Here is a 21,119-nt window from a genome sequence, read left to right on the forward strand (position 1 = left end):
CTGACCTCATGATCCACCTGCCTCGGCTTCCCAAAGTGCTGGGATTACAGGCGTGAGCCACTGCGCCTGGCCATGACAAATTTTTTTTTTTTTTTTTTGCTTTTTTTTTTTTTTCAAGACGGATTCTCACTCTGTTGCCCAGGCTGGAGTGCAGTGGCATGATCTCGGCTCACGGCAGCTTCTGCCTCCCGGGTTCAAGTGATTCTCCTGCTTCAGCCTCCCCAGTAGCTGGGATTACAGGCAGGCACCACCACACCCGGCTTTTTTTTTTTTTTTTAATTTTTAGTAGAAACAGGGTTTTGCTGTGTTATCCAGGCTGGTCTTGAACTCCTGATCTCACGTGATCTGCCCACCTCAGCCTCCCAAAGTGCTGGGATTACAGGCATGAGCCACTGCACCCGGCCCAAACTGGGACAAATTCAAGCTTTGTGGTCACATATGAACGCAAGGCATGGCTCTGTGCAGTCTTGGGTCAGTGAACCTCTCTGAACCTCCATTGTTCCACCTGTAAGATGGGGTCCTTCAAAGCTCCTACCTCACAGGGTTGTGAAAACATCGTCCTTGTTGGGCACTTAGTAAATTAACTCATGCTTTCACCTGGCAAATGTTTATTGCCTTAGTGATGACAGAATGAGCAAAATCACGCTTGTCAAGGACCCCCCGTCCCCAACTGTGCCTGGCACTTTGCCAACAGCACAGGACTCAAGACCCATTTCTTAATCACATGGAAGTTGGGAGGTAGATTCTACTGTTAGTCCAATTTGACACACGCAGAAATGGAGAATGGGCAGCGGGTGTGATGTTGGGGGAAGACCAGGGCCCGGGGGCGGGGGCTGCAGCAGTGACCCGCTGACGCAGGGCCTGGGCAGGACTGGAGGCCACAGGACTGGACTTTTAGGCCATTGTAGCCCAGGTAAACGAGGCTCTCATTGGCAGGGCCTGGCTCCCCACCAGGCAGGCAGGCAGACAGGCGGGCGAAAGAGAAGGCAGAATCCCAGGGCCCAGCTCAGATCTTCTCCACGTAGTTTCCTGGGAAAAGGCCCTCCCGGCCGTGAAGCCGGCCCTTCCACCAGCCCGAGGAATCTGTGGGAGAGAGGAAAGCTTGAGGTGCCCTTAGCTGGCCCTGGAGAACGCTCTCATGCCTGCTCTGTCCATCTTGTTCATGGGGACTCCCTATGTTGTCCAGGCTGGTCTTAAACTCCTAGGCTTAAGCCATCCTCCTGCCTCAGCCTCCCAAAGTGCTGGGATTACAGGTGTGAGCCACTGCATCTGGCCATTTCTACTCTTAAGAGTTTTTTTTGTAAATCTTTTGTAGAGATGGGGTCTTGCTAGGTTGCCCAGGCTTGTCTCAAACTCCTGACCTCAAGTGATCCTCCTGCCTCAGCCACCGAAAGTGCTGGGATTACAGGCATGAGCCACCTCGCCCATCTGTTATCTCTGTTCTCCCATGGGGAGGGTGTGCAGTGGTGGGGTCTGCCTGGCGATGTCAGGGTTCTTTTTTTTTTTTTTTTTTTTTTGAGACAGAGTCTCGCTCTATTGCCCAGGCTGGAGTGCACTGGTACAATCTCGGCTCACTGCAAGCACCACCTCCCGGGTTCACGCCATTCTCCTGCCTCAGCCTCCCGAGTAGCTGGGACTACAGGCACCCGCCACCACGCCCGGCTAATTTTTTGTATTTTTAGTAGAGACGGGGTTTCACCGTGTTAGCCAGGATGGTCTCGATCTCCTGACCTCGTGATCCGCCCACCTCGGCCTTCCAAAGTGCTGGGATTACAGGTGTGAGCCACCGCGCCCGGCCGATGTCAGGGTTCTTATCACTCCCCTCACCCCAGCTTCTTCCCTGGTACACACACCTTCCATGAGGATCTCGATGACCTCGTTCACGTTGAAGCTCAGCTCGTCCACATCTTGGCCCACGTACTGGTACAGGGCCCGGCACCTGGGACCATGTGTCCGAGGCTGGGGCTTGGGTCGGCCCACACCAGGCACTGGCCGTTGCCCCACGCTGCGCTTCCTCTGCATGCTGTGGGCACAGGGGGTTTGAGTCACAGCCCCAGACACTCCCCTACCCCCTGCCCACCTCCTGGGGCTGCCCTCCCACCCCACCTACCCGGCCATGCCCTGGTCAGGCACGTTGAGGAATTCTGTGTTGTGCTCTGAGGGCGGACGTGCCCGGGGTCGTCTGCTGGCTCCCAGGGATGTGGACGGAGGGCCCCGGGGAGGCCTGTGGGTGCCCCCTCCAGACATGATCTCCAGGGGCAGGGGGCCCCCTCTGGCAGATGGGGGCACCCCATTGCGATCCATGCCTGTGGCAGGAGCAAGGTTGAAGACATGTATTAGGGTGATGCTAGGAGGATTTGAGGAGGACTTGGCTCCCAAGTTCTCAGTCTGAGGGAGGAGACTGCCACACTCTCAACCCAGTGTGGTAAGGATTGGGCCAGATGGAGGGACTCTGTGGCTAGGAGGGCCTAGACAGAAGCTTTTTTAAGCATAATTTTAAAATTATTTTTTACTTTTTTTTTTTTTTTTTTTGAGATGGAGTCTTGCTCAGTTGCTCAGGCTGGAGTGCAGTGGCGCAATCTCGGCTCACTGCAAGCTCCGCCTCCTGGGTTCACGCCATTCTCCTGCCTCAGCCTCCCAAGTAGCTGGGACTACAGGCACCTGCCACCACGCCCAGATAATTTTTTTTGTATTTTTAGTAGAGACGGAGTGTCATCATGTTAGCCAGGATGGTCTCGATCTCCTGACCTCATGATCCGCCCGCCTCGGCCTCCCAAAGTGCTGGGATTACAGGCGTGAGCCACCGCGCCTGGCCAATTATTTTTTACTTTTATTTGTTTATTTTGAGACATGGTCTCACTCTCACCCAGTTTTGGAGTGCAGTGGTACAATCGTAGCTCACTGCAACTCTGACCTCCTGGGCTCAAGCAATCCTCCCTCCTTAGCCTCCTTTTAAGGGGAGCTGGGACTACAGGTATGCTCCACTATGCCCAGTTGATTTTTATAATTTTTAAAGTAGAGATGGGGGTCTCACTATGTTGCCCAGGCTGGCCTCAAACTCCTGGCCTCAAGCAATCCTCCCACTTCGGCCTCCCAACATGCTGGTTTTACAGGCATGAGCCACTGTACTTGGCCTTATTTATTTTTTATTTGTTTAGAGACAGGGTTTTGCTCTGTGGCCCAGGATGGAGTGCAGCAGTGAGATCATAGCTCACGGCAGCCTCTAACTCCTAGGCTCATGATATCCTCCCCTCTCAGCCTCCTAAATAGCTGGGACTACAGGCACACACCACCATGCCCAGCTAATTTAAAAATAATTTTCAAGCTGGGTGCGGTGGCTCACGCCTGTAATCCTAGCACTTTGGGAGGCCAAGGCGGGCGGATCACAGGGTCTGGAGTTCAAGACAAGCCTGGCCAACATAGTGAAACCCCACCTCTACTAAAAATACAAAAATTAGCCAGGCATGGTGGTGTGCGCCTGTAGTCCCAGCTACTGGGGAGGCTGAGGCAGGAGAATTGCTTCAACCTGGGAGGTGGAGGTTACAGTGAGCAGAGATCACTCCACTGCACTCCAGCCTGAGCAACAGAGCAAGACACCATCTCAAAAAAAAAAAAAAAAAAAAAAAGTCTGGGCACGGTGACTCACACCTGTAATCCCAGCAGTTTGGGAGGCCGAGGCGGGTGGATCACGACGTCAGGAGTTCCAGAGCAGTCTGGCCAACATGGTGAAACCTTGTCTCTACTACAGATAAAAAAAAAATTAGCTGGGCATGGTGGTGCATGCCTGTAATCCCAGCTACTGGGGAGGCTGAGGCAGGAGAATCTCTTGAACCCAGAAGGTAGAAGGTTGCAGTACGCTGAGATCGCACCATTTCACCCCAGCCTGGGCAACAGGGCTAGACTCCGTCTCAAAAATAAATAAATAAATAAAAAATCTAGGCGTGGTGGCACATGCCTGTAGTCCCGGCTACTCAGGGGGCTGAGGCAGGAGAATCGCTTGAACCCAGGAGGTGGATGTTGCAGTGAGCCAAGATCGTACCACTGCACTCCAGCCTGGGTGACAGAGCGAGACTGCCTCAAAAAAAAAAAAAAAAAAAAAAAAAAGAATTTTTAGTAGAGACAGGATCTTGCTATGTTGCCCAGGCTGATCTTGAACTCAAGTGATCCTCCTGCCTTGGCCTACCAAGAGTGCTTGGATTACAGGTGTGAGCCATCTTGCCTGGCCAGGAGCGGCTTTGCCGGGGCAAGTTTCCCTCCTCTGTAGGAGGGCTTCTGTGGGTAAGTCTTGGTGGATAAATAAGAGCTCAACAAATGGAATGGGAATTTGAGAGAGAAGCAGAGAAAACGGCCCAAAGGCCTGGAGGTAAGAATAAATTTGGTGAGTTGGGAAAATAAGATGTAGTTTGAGGCCAGGCGCCGTGGCTCATGCTTGTTAATCCCAGCACTTTGGGAGGCCGAGACGGGCGGGTCACCTGAGGTCAGGAGTTCGAGACCAGCCTGGCCAACGTGGTGAAACCCTGTCTCTACTAAAATGATAGAAAAATTAGCTGGGCGTGGTGGCGGGTGCCTGTAACCTCAAGTACTCGGGAGGCTGAGGCAGGAGAATCCCTTGAATCCAGGAGGCGAAGGTTGCAGTGAGCCGAGTTCGCGCCACTGCACCCCAGCCTGGGAGAGAGTTGGACTCCATCTCAAAAAAAAAAAAAAGATGTAGTTTACAGGGCAGGAGTGTAGGGTAGGAGGAGAGAAGATGTCAGTGGTTAGCCGGGTTTGGGTTTTGAAGGGCTCTGAATGCCAAACTAAGTTTAGCCTTTATTCTGCCGGAGATGTGGAGCTTTGGAGAGTTCTGGACAGAGAAGTGAGTGGTAAACTGTGTTTGTTAGATTTCGTTTGCTGAAGGTCTGGCTTAGGCCATGGGACCCACAACAGACAAGGGAAGATAGCAAGGGACGCAGCTCCTCACCTCTGGGGGGCGCACGGGCCGCCCGGGTAGGGGCCTGGGACGACCTCCGAGGTTTTCCCTTGGCCATTCCCTTCCGCGTAGGCTCTGAAAGAAGAGTGTCAGGGATTTGAGTGACAGACAGACCACGCTCTTTACCCCGCCCACAAGTCTAGTCCATTCTAAGGCTCCGCCGCACCCCGCCCCCTCAGGCTTTCCCATTAGCACCGCCCCTTAGGTACAGGTACACTGGCTCCGCCCACTAATTGGCCTCGCCCCCAAGGGCCCAACACCTCACTGGCCTTGCTCTTTGGGCCCGCCCACTTTAGGACACTCCTTCATCAGTACCCGGTTCCAGGGTCGCCGCTCTGGCCGCACCCCTCTACATTTCTCGCCCCCGCATTGGTCATGTCTTCTCCTTAACAGTCTTTCTCTCTCTCTAGACCCGCCCCTTCCTTGCTGTTGCCCACTCTGGTCCAGCCTGCTGGCCCCGCCCTACTGTTTTGATTGGTTTCCTCCATGGCCACGTCCCTCCTCCACATTTCACGCCCACTAATTGGTTGCGGCCTTTCTTTAAAAGTCTCTCTCTCTGGCCGGGGGTAGTGGCTCACGCCTGTAATCCCAGCACTTTGGGAGGCCGAGGCGGGTGGATCATGAGGTCATGAGTTCAAGACGAGTCTGGCCAAGATGGTGAAACCCCGTCTCTACTAAAACTACAAAAATTAGCTGGGCGCGGTGGCAGGCGCCTGTAATCCCAGCTACTCGGGAGGCTGAGGCAGGAGAATCGCTTGAACCCGAGTGGCGGAGGTTGCGGTGAGCCAAGATCGTGCCACTGCACTCCAGCCTGGGCGACAGAATGAGACTCCGTCTCAAAAACAAAACAAAACAAAAAAACTCAAAAAGAGTCTCTCTCTCCCTCTCTCTGTAGACCCTCCCCTTCCTGGCCTTCGTCCACTCTTAACCCCCCTCGCTGGCCCCGCCCCTCCCCCGTCCCTGAGCCCTTCATTGGTCCGCTCTCTTGCCCCGCCCCCTCTGCCCTAGTTCCGCGCAGACTCACTGGAGCTCTTGGGCAGCCCATCGCCCACGCTGACCGTGAGGGTCCGACCGCCAACCTTGAGCACTGCCAAGTCGCCGAAGCCGCGGGCAAAGGTGACGCTGCGGGTGCCGCCACCGCCCCAGCCCTCCTTCTTCACCCGAAACTGTAGTCTATGGGGAGAGAAGAAAACTTGGGGGCGCTGGCCAGGTTCCCCCGCTCCACCCCACTGTCGCTGGTCCGGGGCAGGGGCGGGGCCGGGGCTGGGGCCGGGGCCGAAGCGCAGTTCGGCCGGGTCTGTGGGGCGGGAGAGGGTGCGCCGCGCCGAGACCACCCCGAGGTGGTGCTGGGGTTGGCGGGGCCGTACGTGTCGCTGAAGGTGAGGGGCAGGGGCCTCCGCGTCGCCTCCTCGAAGCGCTTGCACAGAAGGCTGACAAACTCGGTCTTGAAGACGCTCTCCAGGAAGCTGTCGGCGGCGTCCTCTTGGAGGATGAAGAAGTCGTCCTGTCGCGTGCTGGGGAGGGGCGGGTGAGAGCGTCAGGTGGGACACAGGTGAGGGCGACAGGTGAGAGTGACAGATGAAGGTGGTTGAAGGTGGATTTAGGGAAGGGTCAGTTAAGGGCCAAGTCAGGGGTGACCAGGTAGGAGAAAAAGGGGGATGTGGCAAGGAGTGGAAGAGGTGGTTACAGAAGAGGGCCAGGTGAGGTCTAGTAAGAGGGTAAGGTGCAGGACAGAAGCTTTTGGCACCTAAGGATCATGAGCATAGGAGGCAGGTGAACATGACAGGTGGGACCAAGAGAGGGCTACAGGCATGGCACCAGGTAAGATTGTCAGGGTAACAGATGGGGTCACTAGAATGAGGGCAGCCAGGGGACAGGTGAGAGTGACTCTGCGGCAGGTAGGGACCTGGCTTCACCTGAGGGAGACTCCCCGCAGAGCCTGGATGTCCAGCTTCTTCTTCAAGACTTCACACACCTGGCCCTTCTCAGGTCCCTTCTTCACTTTCTCTCGCCCAATCACATACACACACTTGGGCGTCAGGATCAAGTCCCGCTTGATGGGCTGTGGGGATGCAGGATTAGAGGCCGGTGCCTGTAGCCTGGCCAGCCTGGCCACAGAGCATCCACCCCAGGCAGAGGAGTGGTGCTGGCAGGTCAGGTGAGGAAGGTGGGAGCCCTCCAGGTGAAGGTGTATGAGTCGTCTGTTTTGTAGACAGGGTCTCTGTCGCTCAGGCTGGAGTGCAGTGGTGCCATTATAGCTCACTGCAACCTCTCCCTCCTGGGCTTGAGTGATCCACCTGCCTCAGCCTCCTGAGTAGCTGGGACCACAGGTGCACACCACCATGCCCAGCTAATTTTGGTATTTTTTGTAGATTCAGGGTTTTGCCCTGTTGCCCAGGCTGGTTTTGAACTCCTGAGCTCAAGCAAACTGTCCTCCTTGGCCTCCCAAAGGGTTGGGATTACAGGTGTGTGCCACCACGCCTGGCCATGAGTTGTTATAGAAGACACAGAAGGAGGGCTGGGCACCATGGCTCACGCCTGTAATCCCAGCACTTTGGGAAGCCGAGGCGGGCGGATCATGAGGTCAGGAGTTTGAAACCAGGCTGACCAAGATGGTGAAACCCGTCTTTACTAAAAATACAAAAATTAGCTGGGCGAGGTGGTGGGCATCTGTAGTCCCAGCTACTCAGGAGGCTGAGGCAGGAGAATCGCTTGAACCTAGGAGGCTGAGTTGCAGTGAGTCGAGATCCCGCCACTGCACTCCAGCCTGGGTGACAGAGCAAGACTGTCTCAAAAACAAACAAACAAACAAAAAATAACAGATCGGGCGCGGTGGCACACGCCTGTAATCCCAGCACTTTGGGAGGCTGAGGTGGGCGGATCACGAGGTCAGAAGATTGAGACCATCCTGGCTAACACCATGAAACCCCATCTCTACTAAATATACAAAAAATTAGCCATGCGTGATGGCACATGCCTGTAGTCCCAGCTACTTGGGAGGCTGAGGCAGGAGAATCGCTTGAACCTGGGAGGCAGAGGTTGCAGTGAGCTGAGGTTGTGCCACTGCACTCCAGCCTGGGTGACATAACAAGATTCTGACTCAATGCACACACACACACGAGCAAAACTCTGTCTCAAAAAAACAAAAAACGAAAAAAGAAACGAGGTCAGATGGGAATGGGTTGGTTGGTTGGTTGGCTAGAAAAGAGTGTTTGGGTCAGTGAACAGGTGCTGGGTAGGTAAGGCACCTGCTGGAAATGGGTTCCCGGGCCAGACGAGAGCACTTAGACCAGGTGAAAGTACTTGGGTCATGTGACTGTAGCCAGCTCAGGTAAAGGTATTATGGTTCAGGTGAGGGTGTACAAGTTAGGTAAATAGGAGTATCTGGATCATGAGAGGAAGTGAGCAGGTGTGTATCTGAACTCTATGAGTTTGTACAGGAAGGCAGGTGAGGGTGTACCTGGTAGAAGGGTGAATGTGCAAGCCGGTTGAGCGGGCCTGCGGTCAGAGTTCTCTGGGTCTAGTGGGGATACCTGTCTCGGTGAAAACATTTTAGGTGATGGTATACAGGTCACGTGAGAGGGCATACCTGCCACATAGACCTGTCCAAAGCAGGTGGGTGGATTAGGTGAAGGTACCCAATACTGTATGTCTGGTATGTGAGGTTGTACAGATCATGTGAGGAGGCACCTGCCACATAAACTTGTCCAAGGTAGGTGAGGGTGTCCAGGCCATATGAGACTATCCATCCAGGTAAAGATGGTATATAGGTAATCTCAGTGTGTACCTGCCACACATAGGCCTCTCTAAGGTGGGGTAGGGTGAGTTACTGGGCTAGGTGACTCTCTGGGACATGAGATATGGGTCAAGTGAGTGTGTACCTGGCCCGCCCAGGTACAGGTGAGGGTAAACAGGCCAAGTCTGGGTGGACCTGTGGACAGGAGAGTCCAGGCTAGGTGATTAGAGTACACCTAGGTTCAGGGCTGTCTGGGGCAGAAGAGGATGTGTCTGTTGGTGGAGGTGCCCAGCTGTCTATGCCAAGCATGAATGCGCGGGTCAGGTGGTGTATCTGTAGACAGCATGTACCTATGGACTAGGCTGCCTGGGCCAGGCGAGAGTGTACCTGTGGACAGGTGTATCTGGGCCAGGTGAAGGTATATCTAATTTCCAGGTTGAAGGTAGAGTGTACCTAATGGATGGGCGTGTCTAGGATAGGCAAGGGTGGCTCTGTGGTTGGGGCTTCTGGACAAGGTGAATGAATGTGTGATTGTTGAAAGATGCATCTGGCCTGGTGAGGGTGTATCTGACAGGTGTGTCTGGGCTACAAGTGCATGTTTGATGGACAGCTGTGTCTGCCATACTTGAGTGTATACCTGTGGGCAGGTGTGTCTGTGCCAGGTAAGGATGTATCTGTGATGGAACAGATTGATCTAGGCTGGGGGACAGATACCTGTGGGTAGGTGTGCCTGGGCTAGGTGAGGATATACCTGTGATGGAACAGATGGATCTAGGCTGGGGGATAGATACCTGTGGACAGGTGTGTTTGTGCCAGGTGAGGGTGTACCTGTGATGGAACAGATGGATCTAGGCTGGGGGATCTATGCCTGTGGGCGGGTGCTTGTGGGCCAGGTGAGGGTGTACCTGTGATGGAACAGATGGATCTAGGCTGGGGGATATCTGGCTGTGGGCAGGTGCATCTGGGCCAGGTAAGAGTGCCAGGCTGTAGCCAGGGTCTTGCTGTGGCCACCCACTAGTGCCTCACCTTGAAGCGGCGGTCGTACTTGGTGACCGAATCGGCGAAGTCCACCCGCTCCCTCTTGCCCAGGAACTGACGCAGCTCGGGCCGCTCCTCCAGCCCCAGGTAGTCCCCGACGAAGTTCCGATTGATGCTGTTGCGCCTCCGCTCCTTCTTGTTCAGCAGGATGTTGGAAGCTGCGGGGACAGAGGGTGGAGGGCAGAGCTCCTGACACAGCTCCTCCACGTCCTTGTGCCCCCACTCAGCGCCGTTTACCTGAAGCCCCTCACCTTCCTCCCGCATCTCCTCGTACTTCCGGACAGCCACGTGGCGCCGCCAGGCCTTCTGGATGGTTCGAGCAAAGCCGTCGAACTTTCGCTCTCGCATCTCCTCCAGGAGGAAAAGCTGGGCAGGGGTCGTTGGGGGCAAGGGTGAGTCCTGGTGTCTCCCCAGGGGCTGCAGTTCCGGGTTTTCCCTGGGCTCACCCTACTCACATGTTTTGCTCACCCACCCCCACACATGTGCTAATTTTTTTTTAAGAGGCAGGGTCTTTCTAGTGACACTCGTTCAAAAAGAAAAGAAGAAAAAGGGGCCAGGCCCAGTGGCTCACACCTGTAATCCTAGCACTTCGGGAGGCCGAGGCGGGTGGATCACCTGAGGTCAGGAGTTTGAGAGGAGCCTGACCAACATAGTGAAACCCCATCTCTACTAAAAATACAAAAAGAAATTAGCTGGGCCTGGTGGTGGATGCCTGTGATCCCAGCTACTCGGGAGCCTGAGGCAGGAGAATCACTTGAACCCGGGAGGCGGAGGTTGCAGTGAGCCAAGATCGCACCATTGCACTCCAGCCTGGACAACAAGAGGGAAACTCCATCTCAAAAAAACAAAAAACAAAAACAAAAACAAAAAAAGCTGGTGGCTCATGCCTATAATCCCAGCACTTTGGGAGGCTGAGGCGGGAAGATCACCTGAGGTCGGGAGTTTCAGACCAGCCTGATCAACATGGAGAAACCTCGTCTTTACTGAAAATATAAAATTAGCCGGGCATGGTGGCACATGCCTGTAATACCAGCTACTCAGGAGGCTGAGGCAGGAGAATCACTTGAACCTGGGAGTTGGAGGTTGCGGTGAGCCGAGATTGTGCCATTGCACTCCAGCCTAGGCAACAAGAGCAAAACTTCATCTCAAAGAAAAAGACAGGGTCTCGCTCCGTCGCCCAGACTGCAGTGTGGTGGTGCAGTCACAGCTCACTGCAGCTTCAACCTCTTGGGTTCAAGTGATCCTCCCACCTCTGCCTCCTGAGTAGCTGGGACTACAGCTGTGAGCCACCATGCCCAGCTAATTTTGTGGTGATGTGGTCTTGCCATGTTGCCCAGGCTGGAAAAATTTTTATCTTCCTCCAAATGACAGGACCTCCCTGTGGGTCTCTCCCCATGTGGGGTACACACTTCTGCATTACATGATAACAGTGAGTCTCTAGCTTCAGATCACAGCTGTGCCACTTACTACCTGTGTGCTTTTGCAAGAAACAGTATGACGTCACGGTTTCTTACACTGTTACTATACACCGTCCACCAGGTACACTCCCGTGTCAGACATGGTAGAAATAGGAACCAGTGTGCATCTTGGAAAACCAATAAAATACAGTAAAAATGAAAATGTAGCTGGGCGCAGTGGCTCACGCCTGTAATCCCAGCATTTTGGGAGGCCGAGGTGGGCGGATCATCTGAGGTCAAGAGTTTGAGACCAGCCTGGCCAACATGGTGAAACCCCTTCTCTACTAATAATACAAAAGTTAGCCAGGTGTGGTGGCGCACACCTGTCATCCCAGCTACTCGGGAGGCTGAGGCAGGAGAATTGCTTGAACCCAGGAGGTGGCGGTTGCAGTGAGCGGAGATTGTGCCACTGCACTCCAGCCTGGGCGACAGAGTGAGACTCAGTCCCCCGACCCCTGAAAAAAGGAAAGAACGAAACTCCATCTCAAAAAAAAAGAAAAAAAAGAAAAAGAAAATCTGATGTGTAGGACTGTGATGTGACTAGCAACTGTGTGGTTGGGCAGTGTACAACCTGCACAGCCATCCGTGGCAGGCCCAGAAAGGAAGCTTTTGCAGGAAGCAGCGAAAAGGGTTTTGAGTTGTAAGAGTCTAGACCCAGAGGGGACTTAGAGAATGAATTACATTACAGCAAGTCAAAGTACAAAGTCTAAGAGGAATGTCTACTCATTTGGAATAATAGCAGGTGAACAAGGTGAGGAACCTACTGGATATTAAAATACTGTAAATCTGTACTAATAAAAACAATAGCATGCCTGTCAGAGAATAGAACGATTAACTGGAATAGGGCAGATGCTTGAGAAACATCCTAATTCAAAGAGAAACTGTGATCAAAGGAACAATATTGTCAATTAATGAAGATGGGAAATAATGCAAATATAGGCCGGGTGCGGCGGCTCATGCCTCTAATCCCAGCACTTTGGGAGGCTAAGGTGGGAGCATTGTTGAGCCCAGGAGTTCAAGACCAGCCTGGGCAACATAGAAAGACCTCGTCTCTACAAAAAATAAGCAAAAATTAGCCGAGAGTGACGGCGTGCATGTATAGTCCCAGCTATTTCAGAGGGTGAGGTGGGAGGATTCTTTGAGCCCAGGAGGTTGAGGCTGCAGTGAGCTATGATTGTGCAACTGCACTCCAGCCTGGGAGAGAGAGTGAGATCCTGTCTCAGAAAAAAAAAAAAAAAAAAAAATATATATATATATATACACACACACATACACACACATATATATTTATATATGTATATAGATGTATATGTATATATGTATATATATATACACACACACACACACACACAATTGGGCTTTATTTAGAAAAATTAGCACTTCACCCAGAGTGCTTTCACAAGTCCATAGATAGCACATTGCTGCTAAGAGCCTTGCTGCCCGCTCTGCTGACCAAAATAGTTTTAATTTTTTCAGAGACAGGGTCTTGTTCTGTTTCCCAGGCTGGAGTGCAGTGGTGTGATCTCAGCTCCTGGGCTCAAGGGATCCTCCCACCTCAGCCGCTCAAGTAGCTGGGACTAAAGGCACATACCACCATGCCCGGCTAATTATTGTATTATTATTATTATTTTTTGGTAGAGAGGTAGAGATGGGGTTTTGCCATGTTGCCCAGGCTGGTCTGGAACTCCTAGGCTCAAGCAATCCACCAGCCTTGACCTCCCAAAGTGCTGGGATTACAGGCGTGAGGCAGCGTGCCCAGCCTCAGATTCTTGTTCTTCTTTTTTTTTTTTAAATTTTTTTGAGACGGAGTCTTGCTCTGTTGCTCAGGCTGGAGTGCAGTGGCGCGATGTCGGCTCACTGCAAGCTCCGTCTCCTGGGTTCATGCCATTCTCCTGCCTCAGCCTCCCAAGTAGCTGGGACTACAGGCACCCGCCACCACGCCTGGCTAACTTTTTTGTATTTTTTTTAGTAGAGACGGGGTTTCACCGTGTTAGCCAGGGTGGTCTCAATCTCCTGACCTCATGATCCGCCCACCTCGGCCTCCCAAAGTGCCGGGATTACAGGCGTGAGCCAGTGCGCTCAGCCTCAGATTCTTCTTTAAAACCTTTAGAGAGTATGGCCATGCCAACACCTTGATTTTGGACTTCTGACCTGCGGAACTGTGAGAGAATAAATTGCTGTTGTGTTAAGCCATGGAGTTTGTGGTACTTTGTTTCAGCCATCCCAGGAAACTATTATAATATACCTGGGATGCTGGGCCACAAAGGCCAACAGGCAGATAAAATGTTTGAAGATGGCCCCAAACCATGTTCATAAGAAAATCAAAATAGGGGCTGGGTGCGGTGGCTTATGCCTATAATCCCAGCACTTTGGGAGGCTGAGGTGGGCAGATCACTTGAGGTCAGGAGACCAGCCTGGCCAACAGGGTGAAAACCCATGTCTACTAAAAACACGAAAATTAGCCAGGTGTGGTGGCAGGTGCCTGTAATTCCAGCTACTTGGGAGGCTGAGGCAGGAGAATTGCTTGAATCAGGAAGGTGGAGGTTGCAGTGAGCCAAGATTGCGCCATTCCACTTTAGCCTGGGTGACAGAGCGAGACTCTGTCTAAAAAAAAAAAAAAATTTACCCCAATATAAGTGCATTTTTGGTTGAGAAAGGCTCCAACTCCATTAAGCTAATTTAATTTCTTGTTTACTTTTTAAATATAGCACAGTTAAACTGTTGGCTCTTTCTCTTTCTCTTTTCTTTTCCTTTCTTTTCTTTCTTTTCTTTGGGCGTCTCACTTTGTGCCCCAGGCTGGAGTGCAGTGGTGTGATCTCAGCTCACTGCAACCTCTGCCTCCCAGGTTCGAGCAATTCTCCTGCCTCAGCCTCCCAGGTAGCTGGGATTACAGGCACATGTCACCATCCCCGGCTTATTTTGTATTTTTAGTAGGGATGGGGTTTCCCCATGTTGGCCAGGCTGGTCTCGAACTCCTAACCTCAAGTGATTCGCCACCTTGGCCTCTCAAAGTGCTGGGATTACAGTTGTGAGCCACTGCGCCTGGCCTTTTCTTCTATTTTCATTTTACTAATTTTTTTTTTTTGAGATGGAGTCTCGCTCTGTTGCCCAGGCTAGAGTACATTGGTGCGATCTCGGCTCACTGCAACCTCTCCCTCCTGGGTTCAAGTGATTCTCCCGCCTCAGCCTCCTGAGTAGCTGGGATTACAGGTGCGCACCACCACACTTGGCTAATTTTTTGTATTTGTAGTAGAGACGGGGTTTCACCATGTTGGTCAGGCTGGTCTTGAACTCCTGACCTCGTGATCCACCCGCCTCAGCTTCCCAAAGTGTTGAGATTACAGGTGTGAGCCACCGTGCCCGGCTTATTTTACTAAAATTAAATTACTGTCGCCCAGGCTAGAGTGCAATGGCATGATCTTGGCTCACTGCAACCTCCACCTCCTGGGTTAAAGTGATTCTCCTGCCTCAGCCTCCTGAGTAGCTGGGATTACAGGTGTGCACCACCACGCCCGGCTAATTTTTGTACTTTTAATAGAGAAGGGGTTTCACCGTGTTGGCCAGGCTGGTCTCGAACTCCTGACCTCAAATGATCCACCTGCCTCAGCCTCCCAAATTGCTGGGATTACAGGTGTGAGCCACTGTGCCTGGTCAGTAAAATTATTTTCATCAGGATCATTTTCTTTCTTTTATAAATATTCAGTCTGTCTTTGTTGTTGATGTTCTTATAAGTTTACCACTAAGCATCTGCTGTTGTGAATTTCATTATTTCTACCCCGTCCGTCTTCTCCAAATCAAAATCTATAGACTGAAATTTTTGTCTAAATTAAATTTTACTTTATATAGTCTTTGCTGGTGATAGTTATTTTTCTTTTTTCTTTTTGTCTTTTGTAGAGACAGGGTCTCACTATGTTTCCCAGGCTGGTCTCGAACTCCTGGCTTCAAACCATCCTCCTGCCTCAGCCTCCCAAAGCACTGATATTATAGGCATGCGCTACCACACCTGACTTGGCGCTAGTTTTATTTTGCCTTTTTTCTGTTCAATGTCAAAATTTTTGGTCTGTTTCTTCCAGAGTGTCTCTTTCAGTCTCTCTCTCTCAATCTCTCAATCGCAGTCTTTCTTTTTTTTTTTTTTCTGAGACGGAGTCTCGCTCTGTCACGCAGGCTGGAGTGCAGTGGCATGATCTCGGCTCACTGCAACCTCTGCTTCCCGGGTTCAAGCCATTCTCCTGCCTCAGCCTCCCGAGTAGCTGGGACCACAGGTGCCCACCACCATGCCCGGCTAATTTTTTTTGTATTTTTAGTAGAGACACCGTTTCACCGTGTTAGCCAGGATGGTCTTGATCTCCTGGCCTTGTAATCCGCCCTCCTCAGCCTCCCAAAGTGCTGGGATTACAGGCATGAGCCACCGCGCCCGGCAATCGCAGTCTTTCTTAATCTCTCGCTCAGTCTCTCTCAGTCTCTTACTTTCAGTCTATTAATCTCTCAATTGCTTTCTCAATTTCTCTCTCAACCTCTCTCTCAATTTCTCTATCAATCTCTCTCTCTCAATCTGTTTCTCAATCTCTCAATCTATCAGTCTTTCTCTCAATCTCTGTCTCCCTCTGTCTCTCTCTCTCTGTCTCTCTCAGTCCGTCTCTATACCTTTCTCTCTCTTCCCCTCTCCCTCCTTCTCTACCTGTCCCTCAAACACACTCACCGACTCTGGGTTCTTGACAAAGACCTTGGTGCTCCCCATCTGGTACTGGTCGGGCTCCATGTTGACTGCCCGAAGCAGGTGCTGGACGCCCTGGCGTTCGTCCCCACGCCACCGCGGCCACGTCTCGGGGGTCAGAATGGCATACCTGGGGGCGGAGGGCTGGGGTGTGGGAGTGCTCGTAGCAGACAGGCCTGGCTGGGCGTTCTGATGAGGGGGATGGCGAGGGCGGGGATGGAGGGCTACTCACCTCTGCAGGAACTTGGCGAACTGGCGGCGGTAGGCAAAGCCGGCTCTGCGCACCCTGATGTTCTCCTTCAGGCCCAGGTATTCCACCTGGTGCTTGACTCTGGTGGGGAGGGTAGGCTGAGTACCCTCGGGGTGGGGAGTCACCAGTCCTGGGGGTGGGTGGGAGGTGCTGGAGGTGGGGGACCTGGGGGGATCTGGATTCATGCTGGGGGAAGTTTGGGGGGTGAGTTCTGTGGTCTGGGGGAGCTTCGGGGGTCAGCCTGGGGACTGGGGTAAGGGATCTCGTCCTGATGGTCCCTTCTGGGGTCAGTTCTGCAGGTGGGGGATTGTGGGAGGGGCTGTGCTAGTCCCTGGGTCATCCTACAGGACGGTCAGGGAGGTGTCTAGGTCAGTTCTGAGGGTAACTGCAGGGCCTGGGGGGGATGAATCTTGGATTGGTTGGGGGGGGATCACCTGTTCTCCTCCCAGTCTCGGGGCCTCTTGGTCTCATTGGGTTTGATGCAGCGGATGTAGTGGGGTGTGCACCTCATCAGCGTGGCCACCAGGTCGTTGGCTTGTTTCTGAGGCAGAAGCGAAGGCAGGGGTGGGTGGAGGGCACCGAGATGGGACTCTCTGGCCCCTCTCTTTTCTCCACCCTGGATACAGTCCCAAGAGACAGAGACTGGGGGTGGGTGAGGGCTGGTAACAGATAAGCCACAGGGGCCAGATGTCCCTGGTCTGTGTGCACCTCCACTAGTGCACACCACACTAGTGGGACTGATATGGGGTGTCTGCCTGACCCTCGAACCCAAGACAAGGAGCTCTCACGTATACCGCACTCACCACTTAGCTTGGCACATAGTAAGTGCTCAGTAAATGTTTGTTGACTGAGTAACAGAGCCCTTATGAGAGCATTTCTTTTTGTCCTTTGGGGAGATAGGTACCTTGGGTGTTTGTTTTTTAGTTTTGTTCTGTTTTATTTTGTTTTGAGATGGAATTTTTCTCTGTCATCCAGGCTGGAGTGTAATGGTGCCATCTTGGCTCACTGAAACCTCCACCACCCGGATCCAAGAGATTCTTCTGCCTCAGCCTCCCAAGTAGCTGGGATTACAGGCATGTGCCACCACACCAGGCTAATTTTTAGTAGAGACGGGGTTTTGCCATATTGGTCAGGCTGGTCATGAACTCCTGACCTCAGGTGATCCATCCGCCTCTGGCTCCCAAATTGTTGGGATTACAGGCATGGGCCACCATGCCTGGCTGGGTGATTTTTTTTGAGACAGGGTCTCCCTCTGTCACTCAGGCTGGAGTATAGTGGCGCATGATAGTTCACTGTAGCCTCAGCCTCCTGTGCTCAAGCAATCTACTGCCTCAGCCTCCGGAGTAGCTGGGATTACAGGTCTGAGCCACTGTGCCTGGGTGAGACAGGTACTTTGGAGGTAGGGAAACTGTGTGTATGCCTGAGAGGTTTGCCTTGGGTTTTGCATTTTGTTTTATTTTTATTTTTATTTGGAGACAAAATCTCGCTCTGTTGCCAGGCTGGAGTGCAGTGGCATGATCTCGGCTCACTGCAACCTCCGTCTCCCGGGTTCAAGTGATTCTCCCACCTCAGCCTTCCGAGTAGCTGCCAGCACACCCAGCTCCATATATATATATATATATATATATATATATATATATATATATATATATATTTTTTTTTTTTTTTAGTAGAGACGGGGTTTCACCATGTTGGCCAGGCTGGTCTTCAACTCCTGACCTCAGGTGATCCACCTGCCTCAGCCTCCCAAAGTCCTGGGATTACAGGCTTGAGCCACTGTGCCTGGCTTGCATTTTATTTTATTTTATTTTATTATTTATTTATTTATTTATGTGAGACAGGGTCTTGCTCTGTCATCCAGGCTGGAGTGTAGTGGCATGATCTCGGCTCACTGCAACCTCCACCTCCCAAGTTCAAGCAATTCTCCTGCCTCAGCCTCCTGAGTAGCTGGGATTACAGGCACATGCTGGCTAAATTTTGTATTTTTAGTAGAGATGGGGTTTCACCATGTTGGCCAGGCTGGTCTTGAAATCCTGACTTCAAGTGATCTGCCCGATTCAGCCTCTGAAAGTGCTGGGATTACAGGCGTGAGCCATTGCTCCCGGTCTGATTCTTTTTTTTTAAGGGACAGGGTCTCACTCTGTTCCCAGGCTAGAGTGCAAGGGTGCAATCATGGCTCATTGCAGCCTCGACCTCCTGGGCTCAAGTGATCCTCCTGCCTCAGCCTCCCAAGTAGCTGGGACCACAGGTGTGCACTACCATGCTTGGCTAATTTTTAATTTATTTTTTGTAGAGATGGGGTCTTGTTTTGTTGCCCAGACTAGAGTTGTTGTCACATTCATAGCGAGAGAATGGTGGGTGCCAGGGACTTGGAAAGCAGATAGGGAGTGTTTCATGGGGACACAGTTTCAGTTTGGGAAGATGAGAAAGTTCTGGAGATGGGTAGTGGTGATGGTTGCACAACCATGTGAATGCACTTAATACCACTGAACTGTGACCTTAAAACTGGTTAAAATATTATTAGATAGGCTGGGCACAGTGGCTCACGCCTGTAATCCCAGCACTTTGGGAGGCTGAGGCGGGCGGATCACTTGAGGTCAGGAGACCAGCCTGGCTCACATGGTGAAACCCCGTCTCTGCTGAAAATACAAAATTAGGCTGGGCGTGGTGGCTCACACCTGTAATCCCAGCACTTTGGGAGGCCGAGGCAGGCGGATCACCTGAGGTCGGGAGTTCGAGAACAGCCTGGCCAACATGGTGAAACCCCATCTGTACTAAAATTACAAAATTAGCTGGGCATGGTGGTGCATGCCTGTAATCCCAGCTACTCGGGAGGCTGAGGCAGGAGAATCACTTGAACCCAAGATGCAGAGGTTGTGGTGAGCCGAGATCACGCCATTGCACTCCAGCCTAGGCAACAAGAGTGAAACTCTGTCTCAAAAAAAAAACCAAACCAACAAAAAAACAAAATTAGCTGGGTGTGGTGGTGCATGCTTGTAATCCCAGCTACTTGGGAGGCTGAGGCAGAAGAATCTCTTGAACCCAGGAGGCGGAGGTTGCAGGGGGCCCAGATCGTGCCACTGCACTCCATCCTGGGCGACAGAGCAAGACTCTGTCTCAAAAAAAAAAATTTATTGGATATTATTAAGATGATAAATTTTATGTCATGTATATTTTACCACAAATTTAAAAAATGTTAAATGACTAAAGACCAAACAAAAGTGTATTAGAATAATGGTCCACTTCTGCATTGAAGGAGTTGATGGAGACCTCCAAGAAGCTGGTTCAAGCTCCCTAAACCCAGAGCTGGAGGAAGACCCTGCTGAACAGATGATGTCACAGACAGAGGCAGAAGCCCCAGGATTGGTGGACAGACAGATATTAGAATGAGAGAAACAGAGTCCCGACCCCAGGTAGGGTGGAACTCAGCCCTCCGCAGGCCCAGCTCCCCGTTTTACACTCCAGGCCCACCTTGATCTTGGAGCCGGCGGTGCTGGGGCGCCCCTTCTTGTCTCCATCCAGCTTCTCAGGGAAGAGCATCCGGAGGAAGGCCCTGGGTAGGAGAGGGGAGAGGAGGAGTTGGAAGTATGGCTGGACCTTGGGGTGCCCTCCTCTAGGGGTGGGGCAGCCTCAATGCCACAACGCAAAATATGATTCTCTCAATGTGGAGGGGAGCTGCGATGGGTGAGATGCAGAGGGTTGGTTTTTTTGTTTGTTTTTTGAGACAGGGCCTTGTTTTGTCCTCCAGGTTGGGGGGCATTTGTGCGATCATAGGAACTGCAGCCTGGAACTCCTGGGCTCAAGTCAATGTGTGAATGTATTGAATGCCACTGAATTGTACATTTTATTTTATCTTAATTAATTAATTAATTAATTTATTTATTTCCTTTATTTTTTCTTTGTCACAAAAAGGGAACAATATGGATAAATTGTACATTTTAAAATGGTTAATAAAGCTGGGTGTGGTGGCTCACGCCTGTAATCCCAGCACTTTGGGAGGCTGAGGCAGGCGGATCACCTGAAGTCAGGAGTTTGAGACAAGCCTGACCAACATGGTGAAACCCTGTCTCTACTAAAAATTCAAAAATTAGCTGGGCATGATGGTGGGCGTCTATAATCCCAGCTACTCGGGAGGCTGAGGCAGGAGAATCACTTGAACCCAGGAGGTGGAGGTTGCAGTGAGCAGAGATCGTGCCACTGCACCTCAGCCTGGGCGGCAGGGTAAGAGACACTGTCTCAAAAAAAAAAAAAAAAAAAAAAAAAAATTGGATTGTGGTGATGGTTGCGCAGTTCTGTGAATTTGCTAAATGTCATTGGTTTAGACACTGCTTAAAGTGGGTGGATTTAATGGTAAGCGCTGCTGAAACCCTAATGTGCACATGGATCCCTGGGAGGCATAGGTGCATCCTGGTTTAAAGATCAGGTTAGATTCAGATAGTTCTAAACCTGATTGGTTCTAAACCTGATTGTTCAGATTCTGATAGTTCAGAATCAGATGCAGATTCTGATTCTGGAAGTCTGGGGTGGAGTTTGAGATTCTGCCTTTTCTTTCCCCCTCAGAGATAAGGTCTGTTGCCAAGGCTGGAGTGCAGTGGTGCAATCACGGCTCACTGTAGCCTCCACCTCCTAGGCTCAAGTGATCCTTCCATCTCAGCCTCCCGAGTAGCTGGGACTATAGGCATGTACCACCACACCCAGCTAATTAATTAATTATTATTATTTTTGCTGGCAGAGTAGACAAGTATAAAAAAAAGAATTTTTTTTAAGAGACAGGGGTCTTGCTATGTTTCCCAGGCTGGTCTTAAACTCGGGACCTCCAGTGATCCTTCTGGCTAGGGAGATTTGTATTGGAAACAAGGCCCAAGGATGCCCAGGTTGCTGGTCTAGGAACCACATGTCAAACACTTTAAGGATCCCCGTCTTACTACTTTACACCTAATACTACATTCTTTGTG

The 21,119-nt window shown here is 51.7% G+C and overlaps 1 protein-coding gene across 2 annotated transcripts in view; it reads right to left on the minus strand.

The window, feature by feature from the left end:
- Positions 1-277: 277 nt before the first annotated feature.
- Positions 278-21,119, minus strand: part of MYO1F (myosin IF) — a 57,229-nt gene continuing 36,387 nt past the window's right edge. For both annotated transcript variants that reach the window (XM_054461543.2, XM_054461542.2), the window contains 13 exons: positions 19,636-19,717; positions 16,599-16,705; positions 16,147-16,245; positions 15,900-16,044; positions 9,995-10,109; positions 9,732-9,901; positions 6,886-7,031; positions 6,337-6,483; positions 5,994-6,142; positions 4,961-5,044; positions 2,111-2,306; positions 1,854-2,023; positions 278-1,083 (listed from right to left, as the gene is read on the minus strand). In XM_054461543.2, the coding sequence (XP_054317518.1) occupies positions 1,007-1,083; positions 1,854-2,023; positions 2,111-2,306; positions 4,961-5,044; positions 5,994-6,142; positions 6,337-6,483; positions 6,886-7,031; positions 9,732-9,901; positions 9,995-10,109; positions 15,900-16,044; positions 16,147-16,245; positions 16,599-16,705; positions 19,636-19,717 (1,687 nt within the window). In that variant the 3' untranslated portion in view covers positions 278-1,006. The remainder of the gene's footprint in view (positions 1,084-1,853; positions 2,024-2,110; positions 2,307-4,960; positions 5,045-5,993; positions 6,143-6,336; positions 6,484-6,885; positions 7,032-9,731; positions 9,902-9,994; positions 10,110-15,899; positions 16,045-16,146; positions 16,246-16,598; positions 16,706-19,635; positions 19,718-21,119) is intronic.

The sequence above is a fragment of the Pongo pygmaeus genome, chromosome 20 (assembly GCF_028885625.2).
Source record: "Pongo pygmaeus isolate AG05252 chromosome 20, NHGRI_mPonPyg2-v2.0_pri, whole genome shotgun sequence".
NCBI classification, from domain to species: domain Eukaryota; kingdom Metazoa; phylum Chordata; class Mammalia; order Primates; family Hominidae; genus Pongo; species Pongo pygmaeus.